The 18,033-nt window shown below is 44.1% G+C and overlaps 3 protein-coding genes across 3 annotated transcripts; all 3 read right to left on the bottom strand.

Annotated features, from left to right (window-relative positions):
- Positions 1 to 6,890: 6,890 nt before the first annotated feature.
- LOC120824550 (forkhead box protein D2-like) lies at positions 6,891 to 8,715 on the bottom strand. Its single transcript, XM_040185406.2, has one exon. The coding sequence runs from the start codon at positions 8,281 to 8,283 to the stop codon at positions 7,381 to 7,383; it is 903 nt and encodes a 300-aa protein (XP_040041340.2). The 5' UTR covers positions 8,284 to 8,715; the 3' UTR covers positions 6,891 to 7,380.
- Positions 8,716 to 9,060: 345 nt separating this feature from the next.
- zglp1 (zinc finger GATA like protein 1) lies at positions 9,061 to 12,796 on the bottom strand. The gene is made up of 5 exons (XM_040187381.2): positions 12,699 to 12,796; positions 11,243 to 12,571; positions 11,022 to 11,134; positions 10,043 to 10,136; positions 9,061 to 9,330 (listed from the first exon to the last, which is right to left on the bottom strand). Exons 2-5 carry the CDS (start codon positions 12,556 to 12,558, stop codon positions 9,198 to 9,200), a joined length of 1,656 nt encoding a protein of 551 aa, XP_040043315.2. The 5' UTR covers positions 12,559 to 12,571; positions 12,699 to 12,796; the 3' UTR covers positions 9,061 to 9,197.
- A 1,003-nt stretch (positions 12,797 to 13,799) lies between these two features.
- On the bottom strand, positions 13,800 to 17,818 carry fdx2 (ferredoxin 2). Its single transcript, XM_040187386.2, has 5 exons — positions 16,374 to 17,818; positions 16,024 to 16,075; positions 15,198 to 15,304; positions 15,014 to 15,101; positions 13,800 to 14,910 (listed from the first exon to the last, which is right to left on the bottom strand). Exons 1-5 carry the CDS (start codon positions 16,558 to 16,560, stop codon positions 14,754 to 14,756), a joined length of 591 nt encoding a protein of 196 aa, XP_040043320.1. The 5' UTR covers positions 16,561 to 17,818; the 3' UTR covers positions 13,800 to 14,753.
- Positions 17,819 to 18,033: the final 215 nt, after the last annotated feature.

Raw genomic sequence — 18,033 nt, 5'->3', positions numbered from 1 at the left:
GTGTGTGTGTGTGTGTGTGTGTGTGTGTGTGTGTGTGTGTGTCTGTGTTTTCTGTGGTTGTCTGTCATTTGGTTACACGTAACACAAACACATCGGTTCCCTTTCCATCTCTTCTTCCGTTCCCGGAGGAACGTCGGCAGGCTGCTATTATACAGTATAAACCGATGATGACCACCTGTCAAAACATGTCCAGTTACTGTGTGTGTGTGTGTGTTTAGAAGGGGGTTGAATTACAGGCAGGTTGAACTTGCACAGGAACTACAGACTCATCTGAAATAGACCTCAGTGTTGAACATGAAAAAGCAGAGCTCTTGAACTCATGCTACAAACCTGAACACCCTAATTGGCCTTCTTAGTTCTTTACATTATTTTAATCTTTGGATTTATTTAAATTGTTCTATTTCATGCTGACTATCCTTTTTAACACATCCCCAATAGTACATCACCTTACATTTCACTTCACGTGTTTGAATAAAACATTGAATCTTAATCAAACAAATGTATTCTTTACCCGGCAACCAGTCAGTATACATTCAAGTTTGTCTATTTACATAAAGAACACCACAAGACGAACTCAAAACAACAGATTATGAGCAATTTGAATTGTTCATTGTTATCGAATCGTAACATTGTTAATATTTTACTTTTTCTCAAATAAGAAAACATTGAAATTCGAGCTCTGGGCAAACTTTTATTTGAAATGTCATTGAAAGCTCCAGAACAGGCCACTGTGCTACACACAGTAATATCATTGTTACTTTTCATCACATTTAACCACATGGTGAAACTACCAAATTGGTTCGAGGTGACTCAAATTAAACCTTTGATTACAACATACACGAGTCCTTTTGAAACATAAATCTGTCACATTTTTCTACCTCCAGCTCTGAATTTATGCAGTCAGATTTAGTGATTTAGTCAGCACACAAAATGTTCACATTTATTTTTATGTTCAGCTTTGGTTGAACATCTATATATTTTTTTCTTTGGTTCCGATGAACTCACTGTTTCTTTGTGTGTGTGTGTGTGTGTGTGTGTGTGTGTGTGTGTGTGTGTGTGTGTGTGTCTTTGTGGTTCAGAGGTGTTATTTAAACATAGCTAACAGTGGGTGAGGCTTGTGCAACAAACCCTTTCTCTGGGATTTCAAGGGCCTATAAACTCTGGATGAAAGCTGAGGCCAAATTAATAAATTTTAAGAGAACAAAGATGTGGCTTGTTACACAGCACGACATTAAAACTGCCCTCCTAGTGACAGAAAACATCTGAATTTATGAGTCCCGGCCATAGAACACCATATAAAGTGCACCATTTTGTTTGCATTGCATCTTTAACACCTCCCTCAGCCTTCGTGTCCCCACCGGCTCAGCTGGCCCCAAAAATCATTCTCATGATGAGATACTTGGTTAAACCAGCAAGCGTAGGCAGCGCTTACGGATAACAGAGGCCTCAATCCACATGCGCTCAAGCGTTTGGTGATCCGTGGAACTATTAAAACGTCTTTTCATTGATTCTCTGTTCATTGGGTGCTTTGTGTTTTTTATCCCCCCTGGCGTTGTAATAGTTGTTGTTCTTCTGTGAAACATATCTTTCTCACCCATTATAGAGCAATAAATGCTGAGAATAAAACAGCTGGATTTCTTCCAAACTATTTGGAGTAATTACTTGGATTGTGCACATATATGAGCTTAGAGGTATGAAAAGTGTGTACACGTGTCTATACATATTTATCGTAGTGCACAATGCGTGGCAAGAAAATGTCTAAACAATTTAAGAATAAAAAAATCAACATGTGTTTCATCTACATGACAAACATTCAGCGTAATTTTTTGTCCCTTGGTGACTGCGGCAAACATTAACAAACACTGAGGATTTCATATGGGGAACTTGCAAACAAACTGGAGTTGTGTTAATGGTCACCTGATGATTCTTAAGTCCATATTCGCTCTCTTTTAGCTCTGTCTTTGGTCTCCACCCTCTCCTGAGGAAATGAACGGCCTCTGAGCAACTAAATGTCCCACATTGTTAGCTGGTGGATAACAGTTGATAACCGTCTCTTTGGAGGTTGATTTATTGCTTTTTACTGACATTGTCGGCTTGTTTTCCCACCTCATGGTCTTTGTACGCCCTCTGGCGATTCAAAGAGGAATGTATGAGTTCATTGAGCATGAACGCCTTTGAGCGTAATCGTAGATTATGATTATGATTACGCCTTTGAGCATAATCGTAGATTTTGGGACCAAAAATAATGGCCCATTTTGTTTGGAATCAAAATGTTCAACTGCTCCATGTTGGTTTTTTAAAAGCTGACTTTTCAGAATGAAACAGATCCCATAGGTAGTCAGTTGTTCTGATGAAAATACATGAAAATTATAGCCCAATTTTATTTAATTATCATGACCGAGGGATGGATACCCCAAAAAGGAAAAAAACTCCCATAAAGAGGGTTAACATGTGTACCACAATTACTTGTGTAACATGCCACCACTCATGGTTTAAAAAAGTAAAAGCAAATCAGTTTTGTTAAACAGACATCTAACGAAAGTCTGCTTTTTTCCGCACTTCCATCTCAGGGACAAATATGACATAATTTCTCCCCGTGTGGGCAACCATCAGCTTTGAAGAACGCAACTCAAATGTCTTATTTCTAAGTCAAATATAATTTGAGAGCAGTCCTTGTAGTTTTATTATGTGTTTCGTTTGGCAAACAACTCAGAATTAAAAAAAAGCAGACTCATGTTTTGATTGAAACTTTGATCCCTCACTAGAGCAATTCATTTCTTTCATCTGTCATCTTCTTTTCATTCCACCTCATAAATCATGACTGCGGCAAACATTAACAAACACTGAGGATTTCATTAAAGCGCACAGTCTGACAGACGGCTTCTTTCTTCTCCGCTCCGGTAACAGTTGAGCATCAGATGTAAAGCATGTACATGATCACTGTGGATGGAGCTTTGGCACACACACACACACACACACACGAGCCGCCCGTCACTAGCTGTCTGAAATGAAACAGGCTCGCTCATGTTGTAATGACCCGCCCATTCACCTCCCCTCGCCCAAAAAGCAGCAAAACTTGCGCTTGGATGGGAAATCTGCAACAAATCTGGCAACCACATGGCGGGACGTATTCAGCTTTCATGCCTTTCAACTGGGACTTTTTAATCTTTTGTAGAGGGGCTATGAGTCCGGTGCTCATGTGTATCTCCTTTCTTGTGTATTCTTATTGTTTTTACTGTAAGTCCTGGTATTGTTTGCTTTCCTGCTCTACTTGTGGCCGTTCGGGGTCAGCACTGAACTCGAGGACTCTGACCTGCACATTCACTTATTTCTGTTACACGTTGTCAATAACTGGGGGATGTTCTGCAGATTGGTTCCATATTGTAGTTCCTATGTTCTGACATTGACTTTGTGTGGACATTTAGTTGAGTCAAGATAAATAGCATGAGCAATATGGGAATATGTGGCCTGTGTGTTGAACGATGTGTCATATATTTGATGTTTCATACTGTCGCGATCGCTTGCCAATGTTTGTGCGCTGTGCACCCGGAATAGTTGGAGGTCGTAATTTGGAAAGTTTGGCATGGAATATTTGACAACGGAGTGGTCTGAAACTCTGAACTTATCTAGATGGTAGATGTGCTAATGTAAGGGTTAGGTGCGCATGGAGAATTATGCAATCAGGGCCTACACGCTAGTTATGCAGCTAGGACTTTCACAAGTGGTGAAACTAGGCCCAATAAAGGCTTTTCACATGTAAATGTCAAATAGATCCCTGATAAAAAACACTATTTACGTGTCTGAGTTTTACAAACAAGGCCTATTCGTTTGAAATACCAGATGAATCCAGCTGTATTTTCACACTCAAAAAATGTTATCCGTGGTAATTCCATACATCATCAGCCCAGATGCCTCCAGCTTCTCCTGACATCTTTGAGACGTTTCCACACCTTGATTGGCGTCCACCTGGGGTGAGTTGAATCGATCGGGTCCGCTCTAGAACGGCACTCCATCCATGTAAGGACTCACAGCTGGTGATGCTCAGAACCAAAACTAAAATACGAGGTTGAGAGAACTGCTGGCAGGGCTCAGAGACAGGAATGTGGAGAGGCATTGTTCTGCTGAAGGACATTAAAAAGTATGCTGCATTGTTCTTCAATGAAAGAAGGACTTTCCCTGCAGCTGGCTGCCCGGCCAAACGGAGCAGTGTTGGGAGGAGGGCGTGGAGGGAGTGGGCCACGAACTTGGTGGTATAAATGTGCTGTAACTTACTTAAGTTAAGGGTCTGGATAAAATTATGTCAATGTGATTAAAACATGTTTTTAAAAGACAAAGCAACAACAATTTGCTTTGTCTTTTGGGCGTCTTTACTGTAGATTGATAGGAGGAAGATCACTTATTATTTATTTATATCTTCAACAACCCAAAGAAGTGAGGAGGTCTGAATACTCTTCATGGACCACATCATTAACCAAGATATTGTGCACATGTAATGAGGGTTGATGAATGGAGTGGAATATACAGTATGGATAAATAATATATTATACAATGTATTGATTATTATTCCCCAACTTCACCAAAACGAGCATGACGCAAAAGATAACAAAGCAGCCAACCCAGAAGACAGAAGTTCACCATCTCACATGCAAAGAGAGGAAAGGGTCAAGGGCAGAGAGCTTTTATGAGAGTCAACCAGGGTGGTCCTTTTGAACCCGCATGCTCGGAGGCTTGTCAACACAACACAACATCAGGAAAAGAAACTCCGAGTCATGCCACTCCTTCAAAATTCTCCCAATCTGGCCAGCGGGTGTCTGAGAGTTGAAGTGCGTTTCTTTTTTATCAAACACAAAACACTCTGCAGCTGTTTGTTTCTGCCGGTTCAGGTCTCCCACGTTTCTCCCACAAGAACAAAAAAACATTAAATTTGGGTGTAACAACAGCAGTTATTGTCTTTTTTTGAAAGAGTGATTTGTGTGATTCCAAAGTTCCAAAGGAGCTCATTAATGATCCCTCCAACGCTTGTTTCCCTGGCTCAGGTCTCTAGCACCTGTCAGCTTGGTTTTATGAGCACTTGGGGCCGCGGTGGATGCGGTACAGAGCAGCAGGGTGGAGCGGTTTAGAGGGGGGTGGGGGGCGCACAGAGGGGGGTATTTGTGATATGTACAGGCTGCAGGACCAAGGACTCTCCTCCACCTCTCCATCGACACACTCCTTATAGTTGGTTGCTTGTGATAGTTACTCTATCCAAGAGACATAATGACATAAGCCAATGAAACATTGTAGTGAAAGAACCAAAGCAAGTACTTAAATAAAGACAAAAGAAAGACCAAACACTTTTTGGAAGAAAAGGATTCATGTCTAGAAGTTCAAGTCCTTTACTCTGATCTGTGAGGACCTGACGGGTTGGAAGGTTTCCCAGTCTGTAATCTGAGGCTAATGAAGAAGGAATCCTCTCACACCAGTGTAATCTGTTCTCTTCTCTTCTGAAGTTTTAAATACATTTGGTTCAGTTAATGCCATCGCCTCCACAAAAGTCTTATTTAGGAAATGTGAAACGGTGCTTTGCACATAGCGCTCTGCAATCAAACATGCATGCAGGACTTATACCTGTCTGATTGACAGCTCTACAAAAGGGAGAGAACATGGACTGTCACAGGAGGAGGGAGGAACATCAGTGTACATGTGTGCACCTCATTAAGTTTCCTTACGTTGCCTTCAGTTTATTCAAGTTAAATTGAATGAATTCGTTGTTTGTAAATATGTTTGATTGCATGTGTAGCAGGGAGCTTTTGTAAATAAGTCATCTTCTGTAATTTACACTATAGTCTCTTGTGTCTGCCTCCTATTTCAAAGCCCCTCTGGTCTACTAACGTACAGTCGTGAACGTATTGTATTAAACCAAATATCGGCATTTGAGTAATGCCAATGTGAGCGTGTGGTCATGCTATTCCCCTTACGCACGCACGCACGCACGCACGCGCGCACACACACACACACACACGGGGCTCTGCAGTCCCGTTCCTGCCTTTCCAATGGAGGGAACGGGACTGTGAGTGCATGTGAGCTGCATCGAATAAAACCCAAATATGAGTGAGATTGCCAGGGAAGGCCAACTGCTCCCTGAAGGGGTATATGTGGAAGGCAGATGTTTACAGATGAGCCACATCCCACTCACACCAGCAGCATCATCAGGGGGAGATTTCCTCCACTCATTTACTGAGTCCTCTGGAATAAAGGAATAATCTGGAAAAATAATCCTCCACATTATTATAATAAAATAAAAGGAATACTGACTCAATGTATCCCCATGCACATCTTCATGTGCAGAAATCCTTGATGTTTTGTTTAAAAAATAGAATATAATCTAACACATCTGAAGTTTTTCCTGGGAATGTTTTTTTTTTTTTTACAGTTAAGGAGGTTTGGAGACCGGGAAGCAGATTATCAACTATTATTAACATGCTTACACTCTTTTGATATGATCTCTGACAAACACAGATCAAATATTTTCAAAAATGTAAATTTACATGTTGTAGTCATCAGATCAGAGTCTCTCTCTCATTCACAAATGATAACAAGTATACTGAAAATATTCACTCTTCTCAAAGCTATTAAAATGTTGATAATATAACCCATATCTTAAAAAGAGGTCCATTATAAATTAATATTTTCAGTATAATGATGTATTTTTTAGCTGAGGTGTTTTTGCTGAACAACCAGAATCTTCCCTGAAATCGAGCGCACTTCACCGCTCACGTTTCAACATGAAAACAAACAAACAAAAGCAGTTTACTCGTTGTTGTTTTTGATGAGGATTTTTTTAAAGCAGCACTTGTTTCAAGTGATGTGGAGGAAATCAGAAATCAAGGGAGGGATTAAATGTGCATATCTTTTCTTTTGTTTAATGTGAACCTTTAATAAACCAGCGAAAAAATCCATTTGTTTGGAGGTCCGTAAAGTTCTGTCGGGGAGATGAACATAACAACAACAAAGGGTTACATTTTATTATAATAGCTCCGTTATTCTATTCATCAAATGGAATCCGTTGCCCAAAAATGATCTGATTCTGTTATTTTAGGTAGAAAATAATTATTTGTACAGTCGATCAAAATATCAATGAAGAAACGCATAGCATTAGCAGGCTTTATGTTTCCTTCTTACCAAATCTGCAAATTCAATCACGTTTTATTACATATAGTAGGCCTAAACATATATTAAAACCTGCACAGTACCGGTCATTCCAAAATATATTGGAGGTCTGCAGGCGTTTCCATCACCTCGTTCAAAGCTGTATTTGGACACATTGCGGTTTATTCTCAAAATGAACGCAAGAAGATTCATCGACTGCCGGCCATCGCATCAATAAATTAGAAGAACCTTTTAGGGCCCCAGTGGAGGGACCGGACAGCTGAGGAACGGCCTCGTTGGGAACCACTCGGTGCCACTTGGACACGGACTCGGGACAGCGGCGTAGCGTCCCGGGCCGCAGGGCTCCAGGCGCAGACACGAGGGGAAGCTCTTGGAGAGGAGCGAGGAGAGTGCTGGTACGGGACCAGTCTGTGGGCTGAATCTAGCCCTTAATCCCAGATCGTGGAAGAAGCCGTGGCCGTGGGAGGGAAAGTAGCTCACCCTGTGCGCTCCGAGGAGAGGAAACGCCGGCAGCGCGCCGCGCTCCTTCGCCCTGAGCTCCTTGCGCGCGCCCCAAAACAGGTGCTGTCTCTTGAAGCGTTTCCGCCGACGGAGAAAACTCCCGTTTTCGAACATGCCTGCCGACATGGGATCCAGGGTCCAGTAATTCCCCTTCCCGGGGTTCCCGGGCTCCCGGGGCGTTTTGACGAAGCAGTCGTTCAGGGATAAGTTGTGCCGGATGGAGTTCTGCCACGCGGGGAACTTCTCCCGATAATAGGCGAAGCGCTCGCTGATGAAATCGCATATCTCGCTGAGGGTGAGTCTCTTCCTCGGGCTCTGAAGGATTGCCATGGTGATGAGAGCGATGTAAGAGTACGGGGGCTTCACCGGGAAGGTCACCCCGTCCGGAGCCTCCTGGAGCCGGACCGCAGAGTCTCCCTCCTGCCGCACTCCCCCGAATGACGGAGCGCTTCGTTTGGACTCTGTCGCTGGAAGAGTTCCCTTGTCCACTTCCTCTCCTCCGTCCGTCTCCCGCACGACTTTGCCTTGCAAGGTCATGGTCCTAAATGTGTCCGGTGGCACGGCGGCCCCAACATGCGCTGATGTGCAGATCCCCTTCTCCCCCCCTTCTCCCCCCCTCCTCACACCGGACATCTCCAGACCCGCTCAGCCTCCCAGTCAAACTTTCTCCTCCTCCTCTTTCATCAAAACAACAGCAGATGCTCTCGGACACGCGGCGCTTTGGACACTGAAGGTTTGAATCAGATCTTATAATGAATATTACTGATGTATTGATTCACCCCCATTAATAGTAATAGCCAAATGTGAGTTTTGTTTTTATTGTTCAGTAGCTATAAATCCACACTATGTGCAGGGTAATTTGTCTCGACAAACATAATAATATGAGAATATTATGAAGCAAACAAACACAATTGTTCAGGGTATCAAGTGTTTTGATGTAGCAGGAGCCGGAGCGGGGGGGATAAAATCATTTTTCCACTCCTTTATTACTCTGACTGAAAACAGACCATGTGCATAATGGATTTAAGGTCTATGCCATTTTAAAAATAAATCTGTGTTTTATTGTATTGTGCTTACTGGTTGGATCATTCATTAAGGATGATGTTTAAGTGAGGGGGGGGTTTGAAAAATGTTTAATGTTTTTTCTGCTCTTGGCTTGCGCTCATTTCCTTCGGGGTTGTGGGATTTGGAATAATAGCTGCAGTGTATCAGCTCACGTGTGGCCACCCACCACCGAGCAAATGGGCCTATGAGACGGTGGGAAGTCCCACTAATGAACAATTCCTCCTTGTTCCTCTGGTTTGACGTGATCTCTGGAACTATCCCCCCATTTCATCATCATCATTGCACCTTCCACAGGGGCTTCACATCAAGAGCGTCTCATGTGCCTACAAATAACCCAGAAACCCATCAATGTTTTATACAGCATTTAATGCACATCACAATCCATGCAACACGCGCACACACACACACACACACATCTATTTAAATTATTCTCACTGCAGTGAACACACGCACGGAAAATCCTTCGCCGCGAGTGCGTTTCTCTAGGCGGCGTGTTTCCGCTGAGCTGACGTCTGCCTCAAAAGGCTTCCACACTTGAGGCAGCGCGAGTTGGAGTTGCCCTCTTTTCGGGGGATGTGCCAGCATTTGACGCAGCGCACTCTGTACTTCTTGTACCTTGAAGAGACGGGACAGGAAAAACACAGCAGCGTCGGCCCCCTTTTGTTAGTCATCGCTGACATTTATACCACGTGTAACGTGGTCCATCTGGGATCAGTGCAACTCAGGCTCATTCCGCTTCACACAGAAGCAAACGCCGTTTCTTTCTGTTATTAAAGATGCTGCACGTGTTTCATGTGAGCTGCAGGTTTCTTTGATATGTATTGAGAAGTTCAAATTTACTCTAGTAAACTTCTAACAATACAAAAGAAGAAACTTATTTAAGTTCAACTTCATGCAAATGAAACCCAGTAGTGACAATATGTGTTATGCTGGGAATCTATTTCAGATTTTGGGCTCTCCATGTCTCTTTGGTTGCCAATTTTATTAAATAATTTCTTATCGTTTGAATTTTTGTTTCCGGTTATTGTTGATGGACAGAATTAACTGAAAAATATTCGGATACAATTATACATTATATACGTTGAATGCAGTCTATTTATTTATATGTTCTAGCTTATTACATGTTGGATGATACCATTTCTCCGTACTAAATAACTTGAACATCAATATACAAAATCAAAAACTTTTTGTCTGCTAAAACATTAGTACTAAAGTCCGTTAAATTGAAACGTGGCGTTATGCTCCTGTAGTGATCGAATAGATGTGCGTGTGTGTTTCAAGCATGTTTTTATAGCATTCATCAGCCTTCGGGGTTGGAATGAGCTACCTGATTCCACAGGCGTTGCAGAGTGGGGTCCCGTCCTCTGCGTCCCTCCACATGGGGGTCTTCCTGGTGCAGCACGATTCACACGCTTTACCCTCTTTCAAAAACGAGAGGAAACATATGTTAGTTTTATAGCCAGTGTCAAGTGTATGAACTTAAAAACCAGCTTTACTTTCTATCAGAATAAGGGCAGTGATGCAAACACAAGGGAAGGAGGCTGCGTTTCTGGGTGGAGGAGTCAGAGGAGACGCCGGTCTCTGGATACTGGAGATACAAACTAGTTCAAAGCACATGCAAACTTCCAATGTTGAGGGTGTGTCGTTTCAAATGGGGGAGGACGAGGGAGAGATGGTGTGAAATTAAATACAGCAACACAAAGAAATAGCTGCATAGCTCAAAGTCTAAATCCTTCCCGGTTTGAGGGAGCTTGAGTTTATACTTGTGGTTTCAGGACATTTACACAATAGTTTCCCCAAATAAAAGGTTTCCCCCCCTGACTGACTGATGCTGTCAAGTCACATGTTTTGAGGTGGTGGCGCTCTCTAGTGGAGCAAAGCGGCATTTCATATAAATACATACTACCTGCTTTATGTCAACTATTGAGTGAAGTTATATTGATGCATTCATTTAAAAAACACACACAGCATGGCAGCATTATGCGCTAACTGCACCCTAACATATGTCTGAAAGCACGATCATTATGGGATGACTTATTTCATAATAAATATGAAGTTAAGTTGCTTTCCGTGCATAATAAAAAAATAGTTTATTATCGGTGTTGAGGAGCTGAGGATAAAAAGGTTCTATGTATTCAGCTTTTAAAACCCTTTGAGCCAAACCTGGAATTTTCTTTGACACTGTACAGTGAAGGAAATTGACTAATCTTGTATGGAAGAGATGATCATTTTACATTACGGGAGCTGTAGAAATACGAGCGTGACATGAGCTCCACAGAGCCGCCAGGTACTCGAGCGGTACTCACTGGAAACGCTCGGCGTCAGGTAACTTTCCTCATCCGAGCTGCTCGTTTTGATGGATTTCTGGGACATCCGGGTCCTGGGCCTGGGTTTCCTCGCGCTCTTGTGGAGCTCCTTGCTGCAGCAGACGCCAGCGATAATGCACGTGAACTATAGTACCGTTGGCCGTCACCCAAGTGCACATTTACTAGATGCCCACGCAAACGTGTAATGAATCTGTCACTACCTGTATTTTGACGTTATGAGGAGCCGACACTGTCCCCTGCTGTCGTCCAGCTCCGTGTCCATCCGGAACGTCACTCCCTGGAAGTCTGGGTCCTGGATATCAGCACTGCGCCTGGGATGAGGTTGTTTTCTGAGAGTCTTGATGGATGGAGACTTGACTTCCTCCTTCTGTAGCGGCCTCGGCTCCGTCGTCGACGGCGCAGAAGGTGAGCGGTTTGCTTCCCCATTGTAACTGGGGCCCTTCAGCTGTGCAACTGGAGGCCATTTTTCCTCTCCCGCAGTGTGTGTACCTTCTGGTTTAGATGATGTGGTTTTGCCATCTCGTTTTGCGAGGGACTGACACTTCTCTGTGAGGCCAAATAAAAGCGATGCCGATGCCGAAGGGGGCCTGACAGGCTCCGGGGGGAGCAGCTGGCTCTCACACAGAGGCTCTGCAGTCAGGGCGAGGTTTGCATTGTGATCCAGGGCTTCCTTTGAGTTAAAAGTCAGCTGGGCATTAAGGAACGCATAGCGGATGGGTGTTTGGAACAAAACGTTTTCACAGAAGGGGGCCTGCAAAATGTCTTGTTCAGAAGAGACACGCCCCCTCTTACACACCTGGTTCCACTCAAATTGTCTGTCAACAGTGAGCGTTGCAACATTTTCGCCCGTCTGCGACTGAACACGGAAGCCCACGTCGCGGCACTGCGGTTGATAACTTGGGGCTCTGCTGCAGTCGTCCTCATCCTCCACGAGACCGACGCAGGCTGGGACGTCCTGCCTGAGAAGAGATGGTCTCACAGCGCATTCGTGTCGAATTACGCAGCCGCCGCCGACTCCCTGATCCGCTGCATCTGCTGTAGGAGTCGATGCTTTGTCTGTCGCATGGAATGATTTTGTGGTTAAGACCAGACTTTGTTCTGACTCCACATCTCCTGGGTGGAGGATCCTCTCACACTGCAGATTGATCATACTCAGCACTTTCCAAGGGCTGTTGCATTTAGGATGTGGCTCAGCCAACGCTATGACCTCGCTGCCGCCGCCACTCTCCTCTTTCACCTGCTTATAAGGCGACACACTACACTGGCAGGAACCACTGGAGGCAGAGAACAGGCGCGCATCATCACCCTCTTTTTTGACTAGAAGAGGACCTGGTCCAGGAGGATCGTGCAGCCATGCGGAGGGTGGGTTTGTGTCCAGGAAACCGTTGTGGATGGGGGACGCCAGCTTGGAAACCTCTTGGAAAAGGTAGAGGAGCGCCGGGGTGGAGGCGTCGAGTCCCGCTGGGCTCTGGTTTCCTGGGACGAGGGCAGCTTGTCTCCTTGGTCCTGTGCTCATGTTGAGGGATTGTCTGCGTCACAAGAATGAACAACTTTTACGGTCGGTAGTTACCGACCAGGCAAACTACAAAATAATGAATCGATGTATTTTGTCAAATATAAAAATCGCTACACAAAATGGTTTTAGACATTTTTCACCTCACTTTGTTGTAGTTGCGCCTCTTCTGACGGAAAATCGACTCTTCAATCAAACTGCTCCCAGAAAACACGAAGCTATAGAAATAAAACCCATTAAAATGTTTAATTAGGACCTCACTATTTGCGTTAGACCGTTAGACTGACGTGGCCTTCTGAGAATTAGCTAACGCCGGTAAAGTATTATTATTTTCTTCCTCAAAAATGATAACATAAATAAGTCATGAAGCCCCTTGAATCCAGGCAGATGTATCTTTTAACACATTGCAACTTAATTGACTCACCGGGTCTTTCCGTGTGGCTTAAACGCGTCCGAGGACACAATTGTAAAATTTTCCGTCCATGATGTCGAAGGTTTTCGCGGTTTTTGTGGAGTTTGAGTGTCGCGAGCGCAAAAGCGAGTCAGATCGATATGCTGTAATACGGAGAATCCCTTAAAGTGTGAGTCATTAGACTTAGTCTTAAATCGGCAAGACGGCTGTTAGTTCACTTAGGCCTTCACAACACAGTGCTGATGTTCTGCCAGTGTGGACTTATTAGGCTGCATTTCTATCCCACGATCCGACTCGAGGTATACACTCTACAGGCAGCACGCAGTCTGCACTGAACTCGGGTTGCATGTTCCGATCCATTCACTATGATTGTGGTGTACGTCCACACTCCTCCACCAAGCTCACCGATCACCGTGCTCGACCTGCCACGGCCTCTAACCACCGGCTCCACCGGCCCGAGACGCGCTCACCTCAGATCTCCCAATCCAGCCTCGACCGATTAATGGAAGTGTGCCGGTTTACAGGCAAGTGGCCCGAGCTGGCTGCTGTGACCCGGGTCGTGTTTTGGACCAGGAGGAGTTAACGTCACGCAGGTGTTTGGGGTTTACTAGATTACACCTACTGGGGGATAAAAGCCTTCAGCGCGCGCACCTCCAGTTTCGCGTGCTAGCTGCTGCAGCCGGACACAAATGTTTGTTCAGATATTTACTGGGGAACATTTTACAAACAGTAGCCGCCTGCTAACTGTGCAATTCGATTATTTATGCCTTTATTCCCCCTTTTAGTCCTTGTAGTGTTTGAGGTTTTTGAGGAATGAGGCCAGGGTTCAAAATGACTTCTAAAAGCATTTTATTGCACAACTTTGAAATATTTCTCATATCTATACAGTTTACTTGCATTTTTGCGTAAGAGCGTGTACAGTAGACCTCAACAAGTGCAGGGTAGAAGTGGTATGAGTCATTCCAAGGTAACATTGAGCGTAGAAGCTCACAGAACCAAATCAAAGCTCGCCTCAAACTGAGAGCAAGTGCTTTAAAATAAATCCTCCTCCTTCCTTCTGCCACCTGAAACCCAGTTCACCTAAATATGTTTTGCAGTGTTCATAGTGAATTAAATGTAAGTTTCACCAGTCTAAATTCTGATTGACTTAGTTAGCCTTGCCTGCTCAACTTCAAGCAACGCTTGTTTCTGAAATGCACTTCATCATGAAGAGTTGCTTCCGTGTCTGGCCTCCGTATCATGCAGAAGAAAACGTGTTTCAGGTCAATGACTTGGGGGTAACTTTAGTGAGTAGGTACATATTGATCAGCCAGCTAACTTAAACTAGTAGGCAAAAATGCAAGTATATGCACACTATCTAACAAATTAATCAAGAGTTTCAGAAATGACCAAGAACCTCGTCTTGTAATACTTGTGCTTCTACGAGCTGTAACGAGGAATGTTCCGTTGAGCGGCACGAAGGTGAAACTTGCTCTGGGACACAAAGAACAGTTTGAGTTTGAATGTCGTCTTGTCGCTGGCTTGAGAACACTCCACATGAATAAATACATGGTCTGCAAACCACCACAGTTTCATGTTTTGGGTGGTAACCATTCATTTCACCTTCAGTGAGGCTCAAATAGTGTCCGACTCTGCCCGATGTCCTCTGCAGGCCTGTCCTGTGACTGGTTAACTGTGGAAGTTGTCAGTGGGGAAATGATGCCTGGGAGTAGCCGAGCATCTCTTCGCGGTACCAAGCAAGGCGCCGAGCCTGTGCGCCCCCCCCCACTCTCCACTCCTGCTCTTCTCAGTGCGGTTTGGGCACGTGACCGTCCACGTAGAAGTTCCTGGTGACAGTGGGCAAGGTGAGCTCCATGCCCTCGAGCTCCGGGGTGAGAATGATCTGGCATCCTAGCCGGGAGTTCTCCTGAAGCAGGGGCGCCATATCCAGCATGTCGTCCTCCCTACAACGCAGAGATATCAGTCAACATTTACAGCGGTCTCCCTCTCACCGTCTCGCGAATGTTTGTCTGTGCTTAAGGAAAAGGTCCCATGCAGTGGGCCTACCTCTCATCAGGCTCTGCCAGTTTGTCAAAATGGGAAGAAGTCACGTAGACGTGACACGTTGAGCAGGCCAGCGATGCCTCGCAGGCTCCTACATGAGAGAGACACACAAATAATGAGCGATGAGCATCTTTAAGTTGGGCTTCAATTAAATATTTAATAGATGACGTAAACTGCAAGTGCTCACCTTCCAGTTCAATTCCATGCCTCTGAGCCAGATACATGACATTGTCTCCCACTTTGGCCTTAACCGGGATCCTCTGGCCCGACCGGTCTATATACACCACGTTCACCCTAAAGCAGCAGCAGGTTAAAAAACCTATTTAGCCAGTATGTTGGCACGTACATCTCACATGTGCACAGAGGATGTGGAAGCAGCTTTCTTCTCTATACGGCTGCTTGTGGTGCAGTTATAGGAAGACAAAAATGTAAAAAAAGGTTCAGGTGGCTTTTAATGATTCTTTTAGAATCATGTTTTCATGATGTGTTGAGAAGCTTCGATAAAATGATTCACAATGTAATCGTATTAAAGTATGGAGTATCAGTCTGTGTTGGATCAGTTCAGGCCTTTACCAGGAATCAGGAACATTTGTTACCAAAATATGTCTTGGGAAAATATTGTAACAAAATGTCTGTATTTAGTATTTTGTCATATTTAGTTTTGCTGCATTTTAGGGCTGCAACAACAAATTTACTGTCAAAAATTCAAAATAATAACTTCAGGGGGAAATGTGTCTCAAATGCAGCGTGTGCATTCTGTTTAGAGTACTACTGGTTCAGTGTCAGTCCAAAAACAAATAATAAAAATTGCAACTTCAGCATGACTCAGCAACAATTTTAACCCCAGGGGTTATTATTTCCCTGTAGATTAAATGTGGCCTCCACTGACTTGACGTTTGGAGTTCCAATATTTTTGAATATAACGTGTGCATTGATCAATGCCAGTTGAGAACACTGTATTAATTAATAACAATAACATTAATATTAATACTAAATGTCACTAGTTAACCTACACATCGTCTTGGTCTTCTGCATTGGAGCCTCCCTCCTCACTGTGGCAAAGACCTGTAAATAAAACAAAGAGTGTTTCTGGTGACAGAAGTGACTTCGGCACTTCCGGTCGCTACCGGATGTTTCACTCGTGGCGTCTGAAACCATCTGGGAATGATGAAGTTACACAAGAGTTGTTGAGCGGACTTTCCAACCCGACAGCTGATTATCCCTCGACCACCTGCTGGGCAAACTCCACTGGCATCAACAGAAGCGTAGACACTTTAATTCCACACGAGAACTTTTTCCGACGTGTTGCCAACAAACAGCCCTGCGATTGGGGCTAAAAGTGTTAGCGAACTGCATCACTCACCTTTACTTGTCTGCAAGTGTCGATTTATGGTCCGAAAGCTCTCGAAGGAGCCCCGCCTCTGTAAGCTGCCCGCGCCGCTCACGCAGCCGTTCGGCCGGTGAAAGGGACAAGAGCTGCAGTCCGGCAAAGCCCTCGAAAGCCTCAAAGTCAGCCCCACGCCCGAGCGGACAGCCGCTGCGGCCGCCATGATTCTGTTTAGACCACGTGACTGCAGGTGGCCAATGAGAAGAGAGCGCTCGCAAGGAGACGACTGCTGTGGTGCCCTGGTCCGACAGCAGAGGGCGCTGCAGCCTCACACACACACGTAACTAAAGACGCCACGCTTATACGAGGTCAAGTCAGTCTCAATAATTGCAAATGCACACAGAAACTCACAAATGCACACCGAGCCATTCACAAATATATTTAAATGAACACAGAAGGATTTACAAATACGTTTGACTCATGAATGCACACGGAATAAATACATTCCACACATGAATAAATTACAAATATATTTGTGGATTTTTCTGTATTTGTTTGTGTGTCTGGTAGTAAAGGCTCTCCCGCTTCAAGTTTAAAGTTTTGTGGCGTGTATGATGAGTTTAGTTTGAGTTGAATTATTGCTACGTCAAATATGTTAAATCATAAATCATAAATGTATCTTGCGGCATTTTAATGTATTTTTAAAGTGTTAGCTAACTGCTTACAAACAAGGTATACAAACAACCTAGGATGATAAGTTAATGTTAACTTAGTCACTATACAATAATTTAGAATTTAGTTAAATTAATAATTTAGAGATGCAATACATTTGTAGAGAGGATAAGACAAGTGCTGCTACCTCGGGCTTGAGGCAACAGACTCTGTCACACAGTTTTCAATAATTGTAACTTAGTACAAAGATATTAAGAGAGAAATTAGATGCAGAAGCTGTAGCCAACACTAGCGGACGTTAGCTAACTAAGCTTATGGAGCTAAAGATGAAACTAAATAAGTTTCAAACAATTTTCAGAATCATCTTCGCTAACATAACCTATCAAGACTAATAATTCATGGTTCAAGAACATGTCATGTCTTATAACAAAGGGGGAGGTACATTAATTATGTTTTAGTTATGTTTCAGTAAGCGGGAACGCCGTCACTACCAGACGCCATTGTTCGCTGACCTCTGACCCGTCGAGTCACCACTGCAAATTGGGCAACGATGGCGGCCTAGTTCAACAAATGTGACTGGTTGAAAATGAGGGCGACATCTGATTGGCCACAGATAGGCCCATGCTTTCACATTGAGGTATTGTGGATTTATTTGTGTTACTTCACAGCATGCTACATGTGTTGCTGCTGTATTATATTCCACTTGCACCTCCAACCAGGCTATAAGGCAGAAAGCAAAGGAAGCGGGTCTGCCCATTCAGCACATAATACAAAATGTTATATATCCCCAAAGTCCTAGTCACTGTTAAGCTCCATGCGCGCTAATTTCCCATGTAAGAAAATCCGTGTTCTGCCATGTCGGTGTGCGCAGTATAAAAGACAAAGTTAGATAAGAAGTCGCATGCAGGCTGGCAGCGGGACGCTGATTTATACGTCTGATATCACTGGTGTGTGAAGAAAGAGCAGTGATGTTATGACGGTGGGTGAAGCGCTCACACACTCGGTTTTCTCTCTTTTGTCATTC

Source organism: Gasterosteus aculeatus, chromosome 9, assembly GCF_964276395.1.
Source record: "Gasterosteus aculeatus chromosome 9, fGasAcu3.hap1.1, whole genome shotgun sequence".
Classification (NCBI taxonomy): Eukaryota; Metazoa; Chordata; class Actinopteri; order Perciformes; family Gasterosteidae; genus Gasterosteus; species Gasterosteus aculeatus.
The sequence above is the reverse complement of the archived record's forward strand: the minus strand, read 5'-3'. Positions and strand labels throughout refer to the sequence as shown.